The sequence below is a fragment of the Mytilus edulis genome, chromosome 9, assembly GCF_963676685.1.
Source record: "Mytilus edulis chromosome 9, xbMytEdul2.2, whole genome shotgun sequence".
NCBI classification, from domain to species: domain Eukaryota; kingdom Metazoa; phylum Mollusca; class Bivalvia; order Mytilida; family Mytilidae; genus Mytilus; species Mytilus edulis.
This window is the reverse complement of record NC_092352.1, coordinates 77,358,059-77,382,237: the sequence shown is the minus strand read 5'-3', so window position 1 is coordinate 77,382,237 and position 24,179 is coordinate 77,358,059. Positions and strand designations below refer to the sequence as shown.

The following is a 24,179-nucleotide window of genomic DNA, read 5'->3' as shown; positions in this document are numbered from 1 at the left end:
ATTATAACGTTATCAAGTAATAACACTTTAAAGGATACGTGTTTCATACAGTATGGATACATGTTGTCTTATTGCAAAGCATCCCTCTTAAACTACATTAGGCTCTGTGTTGAAGACAATTCTTTGACCGATAATTGTTAACTTTTAATACATTGTGACTTAGACGGTGAGTTGTCTTATTGACACTCATACAACATCTTCTTATTTATATTAATCAAAGGTAGTGTTGCATGTTTTTCAAACTCAGTCCATTAACTTTCGGATTATCAATCTGTTGCATAGCAACCATCCACCATCTAATACTGTACCTGATGCCATGGAATTAATTATTTCAACAACAGATGTAGAAGACGTGCTTTACCGAAACACAGCTGAAATCACCATAAACTTCTACTTAAGAATATAACATTTATTGTAAATAAAAGATTTTTTGGCTGGAATTTCCGATAATATTGATTTTATTAATGCCATGTGTGTAGAAGGCATTTCTTTGTTTCAGTATATCAACATGAGGTCAAGGACTACATCATGTTCAATGCATGATCATCTAATTACATTATCTGATTGGTCAGTTCTTAAAATCGGTAATTAATATCAAATTTCTACATGTGCTTGGACATGCGGTCATTCGCCTTTGTTTTGGGAGAAAGAAAAGATCGTTTTGAATTTATCTGAAAAACCGAATAAACTGTAGAAAGGCATTCATCGAAGAATCCACAGATTAGAAGGTAAAAGCGAACCTTAACTATTATTTTATATATTTTTAATAACTTAATTTTTAATTTATTATTATTTATTTTTGAATTGTTTGTTGCTTTTGAACCATGGTCCGGCGTGCCTTAATTTTTGGTAATTCTTATATTCGTCGTTTAGAAACTTTTACTCATGAAAACTGTGATCGAGGTTGGTTAAATTTAGGTTTAGACGGAACCGACATCCAGGTGGAATTTTTTGGTTTGGGGGGAGGGACTCTTCGCCCCGGTAATAAATGTGTTCAAAAGCAACAATATATGCATATAATTGAAGAATATATGCCACATTCGGTTTTTCTTCAGGTTGGAGGCAACGATTTGTCCTCTGAAAATGAGCCCGTGAAAATAGCAAGAGATATCAGTGTTTTTGCCGATTACATAATAAATTGCTATCATGTTAACCACGTGGTTATTGGTCAACTTCTCCCGAGGTATTCCGAAAGACCGGAAGCTTAATATAGCAACAAGGTTTACATTGTAAACAACGAACTTAGTCATTTAGTAAAAGAAAGAGACAATGCGACTTTCTGGCATCATAGGGGGTTGTGGAAGAACACCCCAGATTTATTATTAAAAGACAAAGTTCATCTTAATGATGAAGGTATGGAAATATACGCTAGAAGTGTCCGTGCTGCTGTCGGTAGCCTTTCACGAACATGTAATGTCGATCAAACATTCGTTGCAAATTACCGTTTATGATTGTTATAAACTTATTGTCCCTATTTGGACATATGAAGAAAAGAAGCATACACTACAATTATGTAGTTATCTATGAATTATTTGCATATTATTACTCCATCACCTTTTGTAACGATTTATAATCTAAATTATCTCTGAGTGGTTGTGCTTAGTATGCACGTGGTTGTGCTTATATGCACGTGGTTGTGCTTATATGCACATGGTTGTGCTTATACGCACATGGTTGTGACACTGGTGACATGAAAGATGTCTTATTTGTAAATAATTATGGTTGGTTACATCATTTATATCAGAGTTATATAATATAATATGTCTCTTTTTATATTTAAATATTGATTATCCATAATCATGGTTTATATACTTTTATTTTAGTATATTATTAGGTTAATTATTTAATCAGAGAATAAATCATGTCTTTCCCTATAATGGTTGTGTCACAATAGGGATCGATTTTGGTACTATTAAAGAATTTTATTCATATTGGTTGGTTTTATAAAATTGGTTTTGGAGTAATAATTAGCATACATGTATCATAGTCAAACTTAACTTTTAACATGAGTACATTTTGCTAGATATATCATCATATCAACTATGTTAATTTTATTGACAAGCATCTTGGTTTAAAAATTATACTTATTTACATTTGAAGTAACATTCTTAAAGTTCTGTGATATACAGGATTTCTATTTTTATTATTTTTTTTGTTTTTTTGTTTTATGTTTTTATAGCAAAATGCCAAAGCAGAAGAGCCGAACAAGAAGAAAGGCTGCTCCTCAAAGCATCGAAGAAGATGTTCCAAATTTAGTGGAGGAACAAAGTGAGATACCACCACTATACAGGCCACCAGTGCGGAGACGCAAGACCAGACAAGCTGTTCCTGAAACAATTACTGAACAGCCGTCTGTTCCAACAGCAAATGACATTGCTGATGCTTTATTCCGAAAGTTTGAAAGTTCCGACGTGCAACTGGTAAAAGACAATACAGCAGTTCCAATTAATGACTTAACTGGTATGTTGTCGTCATCATCCACACAACCAGAAAATTCATCAAATAATGACTCTCAGGGACAAATGTTAGCTGTCTTCCAACCGCCATTGTCTTCAGATCCTAATATTAACACGTCTTCTGATGGTGAGCTGTTAAACTCTAACTCGGTTGCCGAGAATCCTTATGCTTGTGACATGTTGAGACATTCTATACCTTTAGACTATCATGTCAGCAGTAAGGTTAAATCTGATGTTTGGTGTGATAATTATGTAAATTTTGCTTTATTATTACCTTCTAACATTGATGATACATGTAATGAATCAACATTATTTGAGAATTTGAATATAACAATTTCAAATAGGAAGTCTAAGCTTTTGACATATTTATGTCTATATATCTTGAAAAGAATTTGAGGTCGGCTAGAGCATTGATTAAATATGGTTTTAATGTACGGTCATTATGCAAGTCCTTGGGTTTCCAAGCCGCTAAAGTATATGATGAGAAATTTAGAAAGATAAGAAAAATTTTATGGTTACAATGGGATCAAATCAATGATGAACTTTGGCGATCTGCTGCTTTATATGAAAGACAATCTGATTTTTCAGGTCAAAATAAGAAGTCGTATGCTAAAACGTAATTTTCAATAAAACTGTACCATAACTTTAGATCTAATCTTGCATCAGAATTCAGATTGATTCTATAATGAGGAGATGTATGACCTATAGTCAGATCAAAAAGCCTACGTAAAAAGGCTCTCCCAGGTATGATAACTCCACATGCAAAATTTAAAAGACCCAATAAGGATTGCAATTCTCTGAGTGAGATACTGCGTTTACATTTGTATTTACTTAATAATTGCAAATTTTTTTTTCTTTCTATTTTCTCCATAGGTAATCGAGCTACCATCTGAGTAGAATCAATTTCAATACCGTAGATAGTAATGCAAGAAGTAGGGAGTTGTGTTTTTTCTGATTTGATGGGTACCCCCAATTTATCAGCAAGACAAAGAAAAGTTTGTAATGCACTATAACATTCATTTGAGCCAGCTTTTCCGACAAAGAAAAAATCATCTAACAGGTGTGATACCCCATATATTTGAAATTTAGCATTTAAATTGGTTAAGGCTTTACCAAAAGTAATAGTAGGCATTTATAATCAAGTTTTGTTAAAAGCTATGATGTCTACAGCTTATATTTGTTTCTTAAGGATTGGAGAAATTGCAGTTAAAACTGAGTCTGAAATCTATAGAGTAATTCAAAGGGAAGATATAAAGTTTGAAAGAGTAAATGGTCATGTGAGCAATATGACAATTACTATGAAGTTCTACAAACATAGTAATCTACAGAGTAAGACATTATCAATAGCTAGACGTCCTGAAAATTATTTATGTCCTGTTAAAGCTATTGAGGAATATCTAAGGTTACAAAATTGTCCACATGGTCCTTTATTTCGATTTAAATGTGGAAAACCTGTTTCGGGTTTTTATTTCAATTCTTCACTAAAAAGTTTGCTTAATTTCGTAGGATTAGACACTAATTTTTATAAAGGCCACAGTTTCCGAATTGGAGCTGCGACATCTGCAGCTGCCAGAGGTGTGCCGTTAGCCTTGATCCAAAGCATGGGTAGATGGAAGTCGAACGCTTTTCAACATTTTATTCGACTTGATAATTTTCACACTTAGATTTAATATAATCTCAGTCGCTTATTAAGTACTTTGGTAGAAGTCAACATGGCTTGCTTTACCTTATTGTGATTTTTTGTATTTACTTTTAGAGAGGTCAACATGGTTTGCTCTGCAAATTTAAGTTTTTTTTTATTTCAGTCATTTACTATATGTAATGGTATTTATTGGGTTGGTAGAGGTCAACATGGCTTGCTTTACCTTTCCTTACAAGTTTAATTATCAATGATTATTTTGTATACTTATATATCATTTCTTTTTTGTTTTGTTTTGTTTATAATATGTGTTATTATTTTTGTAGAGGTCAACATGGTTTGCTCTACACTTTTACTGAAATGCTAAAGTTAAAAAGAGTATATTTTATTCAATTTTGGGTGTTTTTTATTGAGGTCAACATGGCTTGCTCAATTTTCTAATTCTGGAGTTCCTAAGTTGAATACAGAGTCCTCGGTTGGGGATCCCTCTTGGGATTTGTGGCACTTTTTCAACCCCACCTTTGCTTATTAAAGTCATTGTCATTTATGCAGTACTATTATAATTGTTAAGATGTAAGTTGCATTTTAAATTAATTTCTGAATAAATGACATTTTACTCAACTTGTATTTTATTAACAGCAAACATAGCTCAGACTCTTTGATCTTGGTCATTTATACAAGGTTTTCTCGTTGTTATCTGTGTCAAGGAACATTAGCTGACAAAATAACATTTATTGTAAATAAAAGATTTTTTGGCTGGAATTTCCGATAATATTGATTTTATTAATGCCATGTGTGTAGAAGGCATTTCTTTGTTTCAGTATATCAACATGAGGTCAAGGACTACATCATGTTCAATGCATGATCATCTAATTACATTATCTGATTGGTCAGTTCTTAAAATCGGTAATTAATATCAAATTTCTACATGTGCTTGGACATGCGGTCATTCGCCTTTGTTTTGGGAGAAAGAAAAGATTGTTTTGAATTTATCTGAAAACCCTCCCATTTCCCTCCCTTTTTAGTGTTATTATATAATATAGGATATTTATTTTTTTCTTTAAACATGAATTAATTACAATATTCATGTATACTTGTTTATATAATTTGTATTTACATATGTTGGTGAGTTAATTTTTCAACTCACTTTTATTTTTGTCATTTTTATGATGTTTATTTTGTTACGGTGTGGCACTTTTTCAACCCCACCTTTGCTTATTAAAGTCATTGTCATTTATGCAGTACTATTATAATTGTTAAGATGTAAGTTGCATTTTAAATTAATTTCTGAATAAATGACATTTTACTCAACTTGTATTTTATTAACAGCAAACATAGCTCAGACTCTTTGATCTTGGTCATTTATACAAGGTTTTCTCGTTGTTATCTGTGTCAAGGAACATTAGCTGACAAAAATCCATTTTATGACACTAAACCCATCAGTACTTATATGGTATCCTTTTTCATACATTGTTTGTCATGTATATTATGTAAACTGTCAAATACCTTCATTTGCATGAAATACATACTATTATTAAGACCATGAATTTCGGAGTAACGTACTTTGTCATTAATCAACAAAAAACTAATGGAAATTTGAGAAAAAAGGCTTGACATCATTTGAAAAAATATTTTTATTTTAGAGTTACTGTTTTTAATATTTTTAATTTACTGTTTCAATTTGTTTTTAAATACAAGTAACTGATTCAAATTGGATATATACTCATTATAGACGCAAACATAGGATATGTATACTTGGACCTCATACTTTTTTTCAGTGTCTCCAAGCCGATGATATAGCAGATGCTTTAGTATACGCATTAAGTGCTCCACCACATGTCCAGGTTAGTATTCTATGCCTTTAAGTGCTCAAGCACTATTCAGGTTAGTAGTTTATGCCTTCAGTTCTCCAGCCCATGCTCATGTTAGTAGTCTATGCCTTAAGTGTTCATCACATGTTGAGGTTAGTAGTCTATGCCTTAAGTGTTCATCACAGTACCGGGTTAGAAGTCTATGCATTAAGTGCTCCAGCAAATGCCCAGGTTAGTAGTCTATGCCTTAAGTGCTCCATCACATGCCCGAGTTAGTAGTCTATGTCTTAAGTGCTCCAGCACATGCTCAGGTTAGTCGGCTATGTTTAAAATAGGGAGAAAGATACCAGATGGACAGTCAAACTCAGCTCCAGCACATGATCAGGTTAGAATGCTATGTTTTAAGTGCACTATCACATGCTCAGATTAGTAGTCTATGCCTTACGTGTTCCAGCACATGTTCAGGTTAGTAGTCTATGTCTTACGTTCTCCAGTCAATGCTCAGGTTGGTAGTTTATGTATTAGGTGCTCCAGCATATTCCCGGATTAGCAGTCTTTACCTAAAGTGATTTATCACATCCACAGATTAATAGTCTATGCCTTAAGTGCTCTCTTACATGCTCAGGTTAGCAGCCTTTCTGAATTGCTCCAGCACAAGCTCAGGTTAGTAGTCTATGCCTTATGTGCTCTAGCACATGTTCAGATTAGTTGGCTGCGCCGTAAGTACTCCAGCACATGCTCAGGTTAGTAGGCCATGTATAAAATGCTCACGCACATATTCCGTCTAGCAGTCTATGCATTAAGTGCTCTCGCACATACCGAGGTTAGTAGTCTATGTCTTAAGTACTTCATTAAATGCTCGTGCGATATTAGTCTATGCATTGAATGCTCTAGCACATGCTCAGGTTATCAGTCTATGCATAAAGTGCTCCAGCGCAGGCTCAAGTTAGTAGTCTATGTTGTTAGTGCTTAAACATATGCTCAGGTTAGTAGGCTATGCCGTATGTGCTCCAGCACATGTTCAGATAGGTAGTCTATGTCTTAAGTACTTCATTAAATGCTCGTGCGATATTAGTCTATGCATTGAATGCTCTAGCACATGCTCAGGTTATCAGTCTATGCATAAAGTGCTCCAGCGCAGGCTCAAGTTAGTAGTCTATGTTGTTAGTGCTTAAACACATGCCCAGGTTAGTAGTCTATGCCTTAAATGCTCCAGCACATGAAGGTTTGTAAAGCCATCAAACCAGGTTCAACCCATAATTTTTTCTAAAAATTTCATGTCAAAAATATGACAGCTGTTATCGAAAAGTGTCTTTCTAAGGGTCTTTTTTCTTTACTTCAGTTTTCCTGTTTTTCGTTTGTTTTTTCTCTTATAGTTGATGTATTTTACGGGTTTTTTTTTAAATTTTGTAACCCGGCTTGGTTTTCTCTCAATTGATTTATGACCTTCAAACAGTGAATGATGTAATTCTATTATCTATGCAACTCTAGTTAAATTATGTTCAAATGTCATAAACTAATTCACAATATGCTAATCGGGCCACGGAACAAAAGAATGGAATCGCATTAACTCCAAATTGAGCGATAATGGCTGCGTCGTTAGCGAAAGCTTATCATGCGCTTCAGGTTATATCGAATTGATGATAGTGGTGACATGCAATAAATGACAAAGTGTCTTGTAGGTTTCGACACATGGTTTAAGGATCAAGCAATTTCTGATGGCAACAAAAAACGTGAGGATTTCAGTCGTTCGTCAATGGAATTTGTATTTAGTATGCCTGCATGTTGGGAGATTTCGTTTGATATTCGGTTTTGCACTTTTTTTTCAAAGTTAAATTCTCATCTAAAAATGTATATGGGTTTATTTTAGATGTAGTACTCTGTGTACATCCATAGTCTATAAATGTTTGATGTGTTATCTATGTTTCCTTTCAATATTAACTTTTGTGCTCTAACGATGACAACAATGTTTTCATAGATATACCATTTGTTTTATGTGTAAATGTTTCTAAGAACACTCGGCCAAATGAATGATAAATCGTATAATGATGTTTTGTTATACACGAACACAGCTAGTAAATCATAACCATTCCTCACTCTTTTCTAGGTCATTGTTTATACCGGCGATAAAACAAATAATCATTATATACGAACACATTGTATTCTAATGTTTAGTTAGTAAATGCTACTGTTAGTTTACATTGTATATCGCTCATTTAAATAAACAAATCTAGAATAAACAGCTATATTTAACATTGCAGTTCTATTTAGTTTTTGTTATACATTTTAAGAAGCAGAATAAGGCGTAAGTCATCAAATGGCAAAATCTAAAGCACAGGGCCTGAAGTCCTTGCTCAGTGATTGGAGCACAAAAATCATGCTCGAAACATGAAATCCAACGTTTTGATTGGTAGGTTTTGGAGTACGAGTTAAAAAAAACCGACTCGATAGTGTTATGACTTCAAGGCCAGACATATCAAACGAATGGAAATCAACTGTCATTATCCTGATGTTTTTGCTAGCCAACCTCTCACTTGTATAACAGTCCCAATAAGTTATGTAAATATCGCTGTATTACATGATATGACTTTTTTAAAAACAGAAGTAGCAAATAGCAAATACTTTGCAAGTATAAAAAGGGCAAACAAGGAAAATATTAAACGAATTATTTAAGAAATGGTGTCGATGAAATCTTCTTTTGTTTACGTAACATGTACAAATTTGATTTGATTGACTTGGTTTTAACAATGACAGTGGACACAGATTAGTCTTAGAAATATTATTCAATCAATGAGGCAACATATTCCTAGATTTTTAATGGGGTTTCAACTGGAGATGATAAAAGAATGTATTTCAATAAACGCATGCGAGCTCACCCATGAGCATGATAGATCCGGTATTTATGCCGTGTTTGGGGAAAATCCATGAGTTCGGTTTCACCAGTGGTCGACTCAATAAGTTGTATATTGGCGTGTTATTTATGCTTATTTAATTTATTTCTTATGTTATATTGGACAATACACCGGTTGTCTTTGGATAAAATAGTAGTTGATTATATTTATTTTGCGAACTGAGTACTAGTATCATATTGTGTTTTGAAAAATCGAGAAGACTTTACCCGCTAATTCTTTGATAACAGTCCTTGTAAAATTTTAAGTATTTTATAAGCTATAATCAGGGTTTATTGAGATAAAAGAGGGACGAAAGTTACCAAAGGGACAGTCAAACTCATTAAATCTAAAACAAACTGACAACGTCATGGCTAAAAATGAAAAAGACAAACAGAAAAAACAATAGTACACATGACACAACATAGAAAACTAAAGAATAAACAACACGAACCCCACAAAAAACTAGGGGTGATCTCATAAGGTTTAATTATCATATTTTCTAGTTTCTATATAGATTGGTTGGGTTTTGTTAATGTAACTAACGGTTGCTCCCGTTTCGTTGGGCCTTGTTCAAGCAAGTTTTCCCTTTCTTTATTTTGTGTTTGTAAAACAAATTCGTTGATTTCAGATATTTTGTATCCTCGTTAAAGGGAACGTCTTTTAAAAGCTTCCAACTGTTTTTTAAGCTTAGTTCTACTGTTTCGGGTGTTAGCTGTAGCAGTGCAGATATTGAAATGTTTCAGTTGGTTTGATATGGATTTTAATGTCTAGTATGCCTTCGTTAAAGAACCTTTCTCCTTCGCATATGACAGTGTCTAGGAATATTTGTTCGATACGGAAAAATTCGAAAGTGAACTGGTGCGCAGTGTTAGATATTGTTGATAGTTCGTGTATTTCCTCTATAGGTCTGAAATATACATGTAGGACTTGGAGGTGCGATGGGGACACTGAAGTGCGATGTTCCTTTCGCTGAAGCGTGATGGTTTAGCAAGACGTTTGAATATTGTGACGTTTTAAAAAAAAGCGTCAATCAAATGCAAAATGAATTCCATGCCAGGAGGAGAGGTTTTGTAGATGAAGGTTTCATGCTAACAAAGGAACGGAAGGAAAAAAAAATAGCGAACGATAAAAGTCCCAACAGTTTTGAGCAGTGTATGTGGAGTTAATAAAAATATTTTAGACTATGTCATGTAGCACAAAGCAGATGAATGTTGAACTTGGTTTGTGGATGAGCTAACCATTGTTTTCAGAAAAAAAGCTTCAAACCAATTAACGACAAATAAAATAATTTGGTCTAAATACTAATTTTGATTTCTCTTCCAGTTTGCTTCACAGGATTTTGTGTGGACAATTAAAAACTGAAATTACTTACTCATGTTACTAGTATTGTCAATGTGTTTGCAATATCAAGTTGATATAATGTTCTCTTAGACCCAAGAAAAATCCCTGTTTTTAATAGGACCGTTACTCTAGCCTTATTTTATTGTGGTTACAGTGTTAATTGTCTACAAAATGCTAGGCTGAAAGTAACATGACTGTTCTCTAAGTGTATTTCCAAATTTATTTTATTTTCCTCAGCTGCTAATCGGCAGTTTCAAAGTTGTTGGTGGAAAACGTTACTTGTGTTATTATATATATTTTTCACTCTTGAACACCATATTTTCTGACTCAATACTAATGCATACTGAACGGAGAATGACAATTTAAAATAAGATCAAAACAAATCAAGATTTTATATTATTTGGTTTGAACGGAAAAGAAATTAGAAGCTGCTTTTGAAAAATTTTTAATGATGTTTTTTTTTTATTCTAACATATCATTTGCATTTTGTTTTTATTCAATGTCTATGACAGAACATCGCACTTCAGGGTAACCACCATCGCACTGCAGCGTAATTATCCACAAGTTATCATCACAATGTCACCATCGCACTTCAGCGTAGTTATCAACAAGTTAACGTCACAATGTCACCATCGCACTTCAGCGTAGTAATCAACAAGTTAACGCCACAGTGTCATCATCGCACTTCAGCGTAGTTATCAACAAGTAAACATCACAATGTCACTATCGCACTGTTGAGCAACGCACTTCAGCGTGGACTATCTTACTTCAGCGCGACCATCGCGGTTCAGAGTACCAACGCGGTTCCGAGTCCTACATATGATCCAGCCGTCATCCCTCAATCTGGAAATCATAATCATTTTGTGTCTATGTTTAAAGCGTTGTAAAATGTTTTCAAGAATAACAAACATTGTAAGGTCTGCTAGTTCAGCGGATGCTGATCCGCATGTTCCCGAGTGCGTATCACCAGCCCATTAGTCAGCACTTCGGTGTTGACATGAATATCTATCATATGGTCATTTTTATAAATTGCCTGTTTACAAAACTTGAATTTTTAGAAAAAATTATCCCAGGCATTTGTTTTACGTGTTCGTTTTCATTCGGTGGTTAGTCACCACTTCAGTGTTGACATGAACATCAAATATATATGTTAAGCCTTTTTCAACTGATTTTTATAATTCGTTCTTATGTTGTACTGTTATACCACTGTCCCAGGTTAGGGGGAGGGTTGGGATCCCGCTAACATGTTTAACCCCGCCACATTATTTATGTATGTGCCTGTCCCAAGTCAGGAGCCTGTAATTCAGTGGTTGTCGTTTGTTTATATGTTTATGTGTTACATATTTGTTTTTCGTTCATTTTTTTTACATAAATAAGGCCGTTAGTTTTCTCGTTTGAATTGTTTTACATTGTCTTATCGGGGCCTTTTATAACTGACTATGCGGTATGGGATTTGCTCATTGTTGAAGACCGTACGTTGACCTATAGTTGTTAATGTCTGTGTCATTTTGGTCTTTTGTGGATAGTTGTCTCATTGGCAATCATACCACATCTTCTTTTTTTTTTTTTTATATATGGTCATTTTTTTTTAAATGTACTGTTTGCAAAAGTAAGAATTATTCTAAATACTAAGGATGTTCTTATCCCAGGCAAAGAAAAACTTAAACGTATTTGACACAACTTTTTAGAATTTTGTGTCATCAATGCTCTTCAACTTCGTACTTGTTTGGCTTTCATTTATATTTTGTGAGTCTTGTGTAGACGAAACGCAAGTATGGTGTATTAAATTATAAGCCTCGTACCTTTGATGTCGAAATATCATAATGAAATGTTTATTTGTGTATTTCTCTGTCCTCAGTGGTCTTGCATTTATTTGTCCTATAATGTGGTCATTTTAGTTTCATATTAAATAGTGTCCTAAACGCGCGAGGTTTGATTGCAGCAAAACCAGGTTGAACCCACCATTTTTTCTTAAAGTGTCCTGTTCCACGTCAAGAAAATGGCTAATGGTATCTTATATTTCGTTTCTGTGTGTCTTACATAGTCGTTTTGGTTTTTTGCTGCACCTCAGTGTTTCTGTTATTTCATTGTTTTCTCTTATAGGTAATGGTTTTACATCAGTTTTAGTTTGTAACCTAGATTTGTTTCTCTTCGTCAATTGGTGACTTTCGATATACTACTGTAGCCTTTATTTACTTTAGCCGTATGTAACACAAGCTTTTGGAATTTTGGGTCCTCAATACACAGAATACTCCATACTAAAATTTGAAACAAAATATCGATTACTTATTTTCTTTTTGAGACGGTTATGTTTCATGGATCCATTCCAAATACATGAGTAGGCCACGACTTGCTTGTTTTGTACGTGTCTTTATGGAACAACGATATGTTTATACTTGGTGTATTATAACTTTGGTTTTCAACACCACTCTTTCTCTTAACATTTACTGAATTATATTTTGCATATAAAAGTTTTGGGTATGGAATATTGGTTCTGCATGGGCAATCACACTTATTGAATATCATATCGTAACGATAATAATGACTATAGAACCCGGAATATAGGGTTATTGCATGAATATTGGGGAATATTGTCCCGAGTAGAATTTTATATTGCACGAGCTTGCGAGTGCAATATATGTTCTACGAGGGACAATATTCCCCCATATTCATGCAATAACCCTTTTATTGTATAGTAATATAATATTTGAAAGTAAAAAATGGTTTAAACTAAGATTTTTCGTTGATGACGTCATGAATTTTGATGATTTATTGCACTAGTGCAATATTAGAATTTATTGCACGCTAACTTTTGGTTACTTTCTGTTGGAAATATTATATTGCTATACAATAATATTCGATACTATCCATCTAAATGTTTCATTGAAATAATTTTTAATTTATCAATGTGACAATTTAGAATTGGAGATTGTTTTATTTGGTATTACATGCAAACACAGTAAAAGAACATTCAGGTCTTAGACAGGGTATATCATGTATATACTGTGCAATGTCCGGCTTAGAGTTTATATCGCCGGAGCTCAAGACGAAGGGGATATAAGTCCTAACCCTGGAATGTCGCAGTATATACCCTGTCTAAAACCTAAATTACAAATACATTAAGAAGTACCCATGTCTACATATTTTTCCTAGGTTAGGTAGGCCGACTTGGTTAACATTTATGATGCAACATGTATAATAATTAATTACGTACTTATTGTTTATTGATATTTTGAGTAATCCAATTAAATGCACCTTTTTTATCTTGACATTTTTTTTTACGTTAAGAAAATTTTTCAATCTATTTGCATCATTTTTTTATTCATATATATATATAAACCGTCATAATGATTATAAAAAACTTGCTAAATTTAGATTTATAACGTCAGACATCACAACAAACTAGCATTGAGGATGCGCCGTAGTAAACAAAAAGAAATTTGCAGACAAAATGAAACGAAAATACAAAAATGCTAATGCAACACGCTATAACAGCAGTAACATATCCTCTGCCCCTTCGTATGGTGTTTACATATCACAATTGATACGTTATTCTCGTGCTTGTTCACACTATACGGACTTCATATACAGGAGTGTTCTCCTTACGCAGAAACTGCTCCAACAAAGTTATGAGGAGGACAGATTAAAATTGACACTCCGTAAATTTTATGGACACCATCACAAATTGGTGGATCCATACAATGTATCTTTGACCAAACTAGCTAAGGACATTTTTACAACATTACTATAAGACGTGTTATGGTACTTGTCTATCCCAAATTCATGTATTTAGTTTAAATGTTTAATGTTATATTTGTAATTCTCATCGGATAATGTCAAATGCGTTGACTTCTTTTCTATTATATTTATGTGTTATGGTAATTAATATTAATCACCGCATTCATTTATTACATTTCATTTTGTTCAACGTAATCAGTGCGATATTTTACGTTTGAAGTGAGATTCAAAACAAACCGGACATAGCTTTATAATATAGTTAATTGCTGCCTTAGTTTGCTATTAATAAATATTAAAATGTGCATTGTTATTAAGTACAATATCAGTATTTAGTTCAAATGTAATCTTGGGTCAGTCCTAGTTCTATCTTATTCATTCAAATGACGTCATTTTTCCTTTTTTGATGATCTGTTTTACAATTTCAAATGAAGTCATCATTTTTTTGTCATTTTTGACAATTTCAAATATGACGTCACTTTGCGTTGAGGTTTAAACATATTTGGATGTGTCTACATTTTGTGTTGCAAATGTCTGGTAATTAATGTATTTCAGTTGTTTCCTGTAATTAGTTAATATTTCAGTTCTATCATGTACAGCTTTTGTTTATTAATTTTATAAATTTACTGTTTGCAAAAGTATAAATTGTTCTAAATGATAAGGATGTTCTGGTAACTAACAGAAAACCCTGGCCGTTTTTGGCACAACTTTTTTGATCTTTTGGTCCTCGATGCTGTTCGACTTTGTGCTTGTTTCGGCTTTCAAACGTTTGTATCTTGGCATCACTTGTAGATCTTGTGTGGATAAAATGCACTTCTGACGTATTAAAATTTTCAACTTGTTGCCTTTGTTAACTGTTGTTCGTGTGTTTCTTTGTCAATTGTATTCTCCAATTTATTTATATTGTAGTCCTGTGGTGTTGAGTTGTCATCGTAATGTTATATTTCACATGGCTATAAAAGGGGAGGTTTGGCATGCCACAAAACCAGGTTCAACCCGCCATTTTTTTCTTTAAAAATGTCCTGTACCAAGGCAGGAATATGGCCATTGTTATATTATAGTTCGTTTCCGTTTGTGTTACATTTTAACGTTGCGTCGTTTGTTTTCTCTTAATTTTGAGTGTAAATTCACATTTCGATAAGACGTGTCACGGTACTTTTCTATCCCAGATTCATGTATTTGGTTTTGATGTTATATTTGTTATTCTCGTGGGATGTTGTCTGTTGCTTGGTCCGTTTCTGTGTGTGTTACATTGTAGTGTTGTTTCATTGTTCTCCTCTTACATTTAATGCGTTTCCCTCAGTTTTAGTTTGTTACCCAGATTTTGTTTTTTGTCCATGGATTTATGAGTTTGAACAGCGGTATACTACTGTTGCCTTTATTTATGAAGTTGTTCATAGAATATTGATATTTCCAAAAACACGTTCTTGCAAAATAATAATGAAAGCTAAACCACTGTAAAAATATTTCTTTGACATTTTTTAAAACTTCCTCAGAAAAATGCTCGAGCCACTTGACTTTCATAGCTCATAATTACCATTTTACACAAAATCTTAATAAAGCAGTTAAAGATTATTTGCTTCTCCAAGTGTAAGACGCAATAAAAATCGTATACTTGCCTCATCTTACCCAGGTACAGATTTAATTAATTCCGGAACATTTTTTCATTTGTTTATTTATTTTTATCAATACCGGTTTGTGAACAAATCACAAGTACATGTTTAGATCCGTTAAAATGCTACAAATGTAACAAAAAACCAGACACTGTACCATTTTTTTGGGCACCAGATGTGCACTTTGACAATCAAAGTCTTTTCAGTGTCCAACTATTTGAACATCTACAGTTTTATAAACCGAACGGGACAGACAAGTATAGCCAAAACAGAGCAAGGAATCATAGCTTTCTACGAGAGGGATACAATCCTTAATTTTAAATAATTTCAAAAAAAAATGTAACAGCAAATTTTAATAATACAAAATCCGTACTTTCATGCCATTACCAAAGAACTGGCTAGTGTGATGGTGATAATCTCGGGAACTATTTTTCCTTACCTGATACATACACAACAAGAATATTTAAGCTCATTTCCGTATTACACTATTTACTATTAAGATACGGCTATGAGTAATTAAATCCCTTTGGTATCTTCCGTCCCTCTTTTAAGTCCCATCCCAAACAGTTTTGTTCTTCAAGCATGTAAAACGCCGATAATGACGATACTTCTTGATCCGTAAGACATAGATAACTGGATCTATTACATGATTTATCTAAAGAAAAAGGTTCTTCAAGCTCAAACTATATTAAGTAAACAACACTTACACTTATAGTTATAAATAATTGAGCAACGTTCAACTATCCTTTGAGTTTTAGTCTATACGCACATGTTAAGATACGGCTGTCGAATTAGTTAAATCCGAAACAGCATTTTTTTTCAGACATTTACAACGGAGATATTGACGGTACTTCTTGATCCGTAAAACGTAGATAACTGGATCTAATACAGGATTTAACAAAATAAAAAAGTTGTTGATGATCATTATAAGAGTACCTGTTATAGCAGATGTATTCCCCATGTAAAAATAGAACGCCAGCATACTTCGTGGTAGAACTGCAACTAAAGTTACAGCAATTATCAAACCCAGTGTAACTGCATTTCTACGTGTTCTTATAGCATTAGCCTTTTTCTTGGCGACCTGGCTATCCGTCATACTACTTGCCTGAGCAAAGTTTTGCGAACGAATCATCCTGTATACTACAACACCGTAACAAGAAATTATAGCAACAACAATACATAAGCAAGGAATGTCATGCGAAAATAACAATATAGTAGTAGCAGTGTTTTTAGGGTCACATGGTACTGGTCCATCAACTGTTGCCATACCAAATCTCAACAAAGCAATGCAGTGACTAAGTATGAAATAAAGTAAAACACCTTTATTGCTGCATGCAAAGACCAGTATATCCTTCTGTATTGTGAATGTGGCATTTAGTCGTTCGATGCATATCAATAAGGTCTGTATAAGAGAAGACATTATTGTTCCACCAGCTAGATGTACAATCATCAAACACTGGTATTGGAATGTAACGCCTTGTGAGTTCATAAAAACTAAAATATTGTGATAAATGAATTCCAGACCCAATGCGCTGTCACTGAGACTAAGGTACATTGACAATACCAAGAAACGGTTCTTCTTTAATTCCTTTGAAGTAGTCGAAACGTATATGGAACAACCATGGAACAATAGCATTGCAGTGACAACTACGAAATTTGCTATCTTTATACTTTGCCACATGTTTAGTAATTCCATGTACAAATATTATAATCAATTGATCTAAGCTGAAGTATACGCAATTGATATATTAAGCGATTAAATTCCTCAACCTTAATGAAAAGCCATAACAATGTCTTCAATAGACAACGTGATTTATAATGAAATATTCATCTGTAGCTGGGCATTGGTAGAACTGGATCTTGATGTAATAATATTTTATTGTTACTAATAAAAATTGAAATGGTATAAACACCCTAATAAAAGTCATGTGAAATTTCAAGTTAAAAATAAGGCGCATGTTTCTTTATTTCTAAATGGCTAGTTTTAAATTTTATAATGAAACTTATATACATAAACTTTTTTCTGAAGACTGAAGACATTTTTTTATTTTTTCAAATGTAGAAGGAATTTAATCTTTTAACTGCTTCCTTCCAGTCAACAATTTCCGGCATGCTTTTCCCGTATGCAGTAACCTGAGTATTCGGATTGAATAAGCTGTTTTACGGAAACTATATTGCCTTGGTCTTTCAAATCTGGGGTTTTAACCAGTTACTATCCACACGTTTTTAATTTGACAGAGAAATCGATAATCAACTAATAAAGAATACAGAAAAAAATATTCATTTGATAGCTATTGTCAATAACATTTTCAGTAGAATTTGTTTATTTTACAGTTGAGTGCAAGCGTGATCAAATGACCTCACATATCACTTACAAGTAACATCGTATGTAGACGAAACGTTAATTTTTCGTGCAACAATCAAGGTGTCAATGTCACTGAGTGTGGACGTTCCCGAAAGTATCACCAGCACAGTAGTCAGCACTATTTTGACCGCTGTTTGTCTATTGTTTTTTTTTGTTTTTTGTGGCCTTGCATTTTGGGTGGAATTTCAACTAATGCGTTTGAATTCCACTTCGAATTTGTCTTTCGCGATTGGCATTATCGGTAGTAAATTGATGATAGTAGCGGTCAATATAAAGAAAAATCAAAAATTGATCATTGAAATTCAATTCTGTTGATCTTCGTGTGATCTTTAAATTTAAATTTTGGATTTTTTATATGTCTACATACATCTTGCTTAAGAATATATATCTTCAGGTATTTTGAGTTATGTGGAAAGTTGCCATATCCTAACATTGTGCATTTACTGAGCACAGCTGTTTTGTGCTGTATTGCCATTAAGCACAGCAGAGGTAGAAATGTGAAACTGGTAAAGTGTGTCGGACCGTAGAAACAGAATGAAGCAGGATACCTTTCAAAACATGCTGCATATAATGCTAAACTGTGCCAAGTAATGATTTAAAAACTTGTGTGACAAGCTGCTTGACGAGTCTTTCAGCCTAAAAAGTAGAACGATAGAATTCTATATGGACTAATGATGTAGTTCTTGTGTAACAAGTGATTTCAACGAATAAACACAATGTTTGATTAATATCTTTATTAAAACATGCCCTTTTCATATTATCCTATCATGCGTTAAATGCCCTTTTTCAGGATTGGAACCCTGCCCTTTTAAAACCCCAGCTGGAACACTGAATTTTGAAATATATGACTGAAGTACTTTTGGATTTAGTTGGTTCTGTCCTACCAAGGAATAACAGACAATTAATTAAACAAACATAAAAAGTGTATTTTTTTTTATTTTTAATTATCGGCAGCAACATATTGCAAAGATACCTGATCATACAGAACGATTTAAGAAATTTGATCAGATATAATTTTCAAAACATGTTTGAACAAATTAAATTACAAATTTTATAATCAGCACTTTCATTTTGACATAGTTGATACGACATTGTGAAACGTTTAACAAATGCTTCAGATGTAGTTATAATGCATACAAGATTTTGTGAGGCAGACTCAATTTAATTGAAAAGAATCGTATTGAATTTCAATGTCAAAAATTTGGGAGATCGGACATATTTTGACTTCATCAACAGACTTACTTTTAGTTGGGTTTTATTGAAGTTATTGTCGTATAATGAAACTGAAATATGTTTTTGTCATAATAAAAAACAATTTTACCTGGCAAAGTCGTGCGTAATGTATTTCGGCATTTTTCAAGTTTTTTCCCCTTTTTTTATTAGTTATAAATTTCATGGATTATTAACAAAGTACAATATTCTGAAATTCATGTACTTAGTAATAACATGGATTTTATGTAAATTAACTTATATGTTAACTGTCATTTAATGCATTATTTGTTTTTAATCAATAAATCAGAAGAAACTTACAGTCTCAGCTGTAACGCCGTGGTCACACAGATGACCTAGCTGGTTCCACTATGGATTAAAGGTTTCTCACTATCCAAAAGATTGACAATCCGAAATCTTGTCGTGCTTGAAAAGCATTAAAAAACATTGCTTGATATATACTTATATACTTAAGTAGACGCAATGTATTAATGTGGAAATGAAGTATGGTTTGCAATTAGAAACGTGTACTGTAAGGGTTGATATCGTTATATCAATACCTTGATACTTGCATATAATGCTTTAGCTTTGTCCTCACTTTTTCTCATCCTGACGGCAAACTCTGTTTCAACTAGACCACCTGGGCTGATTGAATATTAAATAAATAAAGCGCAAGTGAAAGTCAATGTGACATCAACCCCTAGATACTATTATTCATATATAATGTCTTCTGGACAATCTATACTACAAATCTGATAATAAAACTATGCATGATGACCTTAAACGAGATAGTGTACCTCTCATAGTATTTTTTTTAACTCGCTTTACCTATCAAGTTAGCACAAGAAGAATTTATTCAAATTTCTTAATATTTATTTACGACTGTTCCGTGATAGTTTTCTGTTGATATCATACCATCTTTTCTATAAGCTTTGGATTTTAAATATTTTGGCCACGAGCATCACTGAAGAGACATGTATTGTCGAAATGCGCATCTGGTGCTAGAAAATTGGTACCGTTGATTTCATTATCTCTGATTTATATACTTGTTACCAATGTAGATGATGAATTTGTGTCATTCATGCCATAAAACAGAATTCACATAATATATGCGACTATTCTTGGATTAAATAGAAATTACTTTAATATATCACTTTTTGATTTTTTTTTTTATCAATTTTAAATTTCCATTGCTTTAATTTGTGTTTCATTTATCATGTGTTGTTTCCGTATGAGTTAACCACTTATCTTGAGCATACCCATTTTTTCCGATAACACCCCATATATCAATCAAATTATATGTTTATTGCAATTCATAACTCTTAACAGACTAATTAACAGACCAGGTTTAACACATTGATAAAAATTTATGTCACAAACAGACAGATTTTTCGTGTAGATTTTTTACATAATAATAATAATATATGGTTTACAAACATAATGCCTGTCTTTTTTCGATGTTTGAAATATTGCATGCAAGTAAATTCAGCCAACTTGTCATTTTTGTGTACATTTTGTGTGTGTAAAATGTGTATAAATTTATTGATGAGTAACCCGCATTTTCATTTGATATATCGAAGCTAAACATAGTAAAAAAGTATTAGGTAATATAAAGGTTGTGAAACCCGAGATTTGATAGACCAAGGAATTATAATTTACGTAACACTGCTAATTTAATCAGACGTACTGAAAGCCAAATTGTTTTTGTCGACGATCAATTTTTACCTTTACCACTCTTTGTTTTTGAAATTGGAAACAGGAATAATGCACAATCATTCTGTTAACTGTTTAAAGGAATTAATTACATCGCCATTATTACAACATGTTTAGATAAATTTATTTTTAGGTGAAGATCCAGTTGAACCAACTACAAATAAATATTTCATTAAAAGTCAAGTTGTCTGTAGAAGACCTTTAATGACTTTTTTATAAGGGTAAAGATATAAAGGCGTTTATATCCATTTCGTCTTCTTCTGCTAAGATCAGTTGAATACAATAGTTGTACGTGAAATAACTGAACATGTGGCAAAGTATAAGGATAGCAAACTTTGTAATTGTTACTACAATGTTATTGGTCCATGGTTGTTCCATATACGTATCGACTACCACAAATGAATTAAAGAAGAACCGTTTCTTGGTATTGGCAATGTACCTTAGTCTAAGCGACAGCGCATTGGGTCTGGAATTCATTTATCATAATATTCTAGTTTTTATGAACTCACAAGTCGTTACATTCCAATACCAGTGTTTGCTAATTCAACATCTAGTTGGCGGAACAGTGATGTCATCTCTTATACAGATTTTATTGAAATGCATCGAACGACTGAATGCTACATATACTACACAGAAAGGTATATTGGTCTTTGTATGCAGCAATAAAGGCGTGTTACTTTATTTCATATTAAGTCACTGCATTGTTTTGTTGAGATTTGGTATGGCAACAATCGATGGACCAGTACCATGTGACCCTAAAAGCACTACTTCTACACGGTTGTTGTTTTCACATGACATTCCTTGCTTATGTATTGTTGTTGCAATCATTTCCTGTTACGGTGTTGTAGTATATAGAATGATTCGTTCGCGAAGTTTTGTTCACGGAAGTAGAATGACAGAGAGCCAGGTCGTCAAGAAGAAGGCTAAGGATATCAGAACACGTAAAAATGTAGTTACACTGGGTTTGATAATTTCTGTATCTTTAGTGGCAGTTCTACCTCGAAGTATTCTTGTGTTCTATTATAACATGGGGAACAAATCTGCTTTAACAGGTACTCTCACAATCATCTTCAACAACATTTTTCTGTTGTTAAATCCTGTAATAGATCCAGTTATCTATGTCTTACGGATCAAGAAGTACCGTCAATATCTTCGTTGTAAATGTCTGAAGAACAATACAGTTTTTGACATGACTAATTCAACAGCCGTTCAAGTTAGATATGTTGAACGTTTCTAAATTTTTCATCAACTATTAAAGTAATGTAAGTGTTGTTTTAAGAACAGTTATATCATTAATTATATAAGGCGAAACTAGCTATACAAATATTGAGATAAATGTTATAATCTTATAATAAGGAATACATTGACTACGGATTTTTTTTTATTTTGAATAAAGGAATTAGTTGTTCATAGTACGAGAACAGAAGTGAATATCAATCGTCATACTAAATACTTATCAAAGGCGGTTAACGTTGAAAGAGTGAGACGAGATATAACTCAAAACAGGGAAAGATTGAATAACACAAATGCATTACTAATTGTACCATTAGGTCATGTAGGTCAAATTAATACTAAAGTGCAAGAGATTTACAAGTTAAATTATTATTCACTATTCTCACCTAAGTTGCATTTCATCTAAACATGTGTGTAGTATTTCGGTGTAGTTTTCTTTTTTTTCTTCTTTGGTTGTATTTATTTTCATTATTTTAAAATGAGTTTTTTTTCTCCTTTCTTTTTTTTGTTATATAGTTACTTAGTTTATTTTTGTTCCATATCATAGTAACATTGCATGCTATATTTATGTAATAGTTAACTGGAGTTGGTATTTCAAGGAAACGGACTAATATAAGCTATATATAGCTTGTTTCCGAATCCTATTTTTATTGTGTATTTTGTATGATGATATATTTGTGTTGATGATGAATAAATATGTTTAAACTAAAACGAATTTACTATTTGAGAGTAATCGCTAGGTATGTGTCTTAAATAACGCTGTGATTGTGGTTCTGTCATTGGCTGATCAATTTAAGTTGAATTTCCGTTGATAGCTCTTATGCAAACGGCAGTGTTGCCATACACATTGTAAGTTCTGCCATTCGTCCAAAGAAAATTTGTTATAAAATAACTTATCACATCAACCACCAGCTTCTCATATCTTCAAAAGAACTCACGTACAGACAACAACGAGCAACAACGTACAACACGTGGTTAAAAAATGTAAATTGGAAAGCGACAGCAATTAACCATGATTGTTCAAATCTCATAAGCCGATTGGTTGAGAGGAATTAAGAAGAAAAATCTGAAGTAATTTCATGAATTGTAAGAGGATCCGGACCGATATATGATGCAAATCTAAAGGAATCGCATGCACGACAAGAGGATCCGGACCGAGACTTGGTGCTTCGATAGGGTAAATAAAGGCAACAGTCGTACATGTATACCGCTGTTTGAAATTCATATATCGCTTGAGAAAAAAAAATCCAGGTTACAAAACTAGAACTAAGGGAAACACAACACAACGACACAACACTAAAAAGTAACACACACAGAAACAAAATATAAATTATATATTATAACAATGGCAATGTTCCTGACTTGGTACCAGACATTTTAAGAAAAAAAAATGGTGGGTTGAACCTGGTTTTGTCATCTGATTCATTACGATAGACGTCACAATCGGTACAATTACAGATCAGACAACTTTAATGGTATCTTAAGAGTGAATATCAAGAAAACATGGAGCTAATGAGTTACGACATCGACACAGTGTGTCTGACAACCAGTTCATGACCTTGCAATTTCTGTACTATATTCAATTGTTCTTTTCACATAACTCCGTCAACGCAGATTTCGTGGTAGGAGCACACTCTTGTTTTAAAGACCGTACATTGTAAAAATGCATCAGCGTAACGAATAAGCTGAGATATGTAAACACCATACGATGGAACAGAGGGTATGTTACTGCTGAAAATTAAAAAAGAAATGGTACTTGAAATAATCTGTATATGTTAAATGAGTTTTTAAAACCAGTGGGTCAAAGTTTATATTAATTGTCCTGGTGGACGTTTCGCCCCTCAGCTCAATGATATCATATGTCATGTAGTAGGCACTTTTTTGTTTTCTGTAAACTCATTGTTTATACAAGGTTATTAATGGTTCGAAACATTAAGATTGTTATACCCCCGGACATAGATCACCAAAGTCATATATGCAACTACTTTTCAGAATGTTCGATTTTTATACTCTACAACTTCGTTTGTAGGAGTAATATCATCATTTTGTTTTTTCTGTTAGTCTTTGTTAATTTAGAACTTTCAAAATATTGTGCAGAGTGTATCTTTGTTTCAAATAAGGAAATAGTAGACATGAGTAATGTGTTATCATGTCTAGTTCGTTCTTCAGTGTC

The 24,179-nt window shown here is 33.0% G+C and overlaps 1 protein-coding gene across 1 annotated transcript in view; it reads left to right on the top strand.

Moving 5' to 3' along the window:
* The window catches only part of LOC139490193 (dehydrogenase/reductase SDR family member 11-like), a 66,631-nt gene that overhangs the window by 6,822 nt on the left and 35,630 nt on the right, over positions 1–24,179 (top strand). Inside the window, exon 6 of the mRNA XM_071277042.1 lies at positions 5,874–5,939. Coding sequence (XP_071133143.1) covers positions 5,874–5,939 — 66 coding nt within the window. The remainder of the gene's footprint in view (positions 1–5,873; positions 5,940–24,179) is intronic.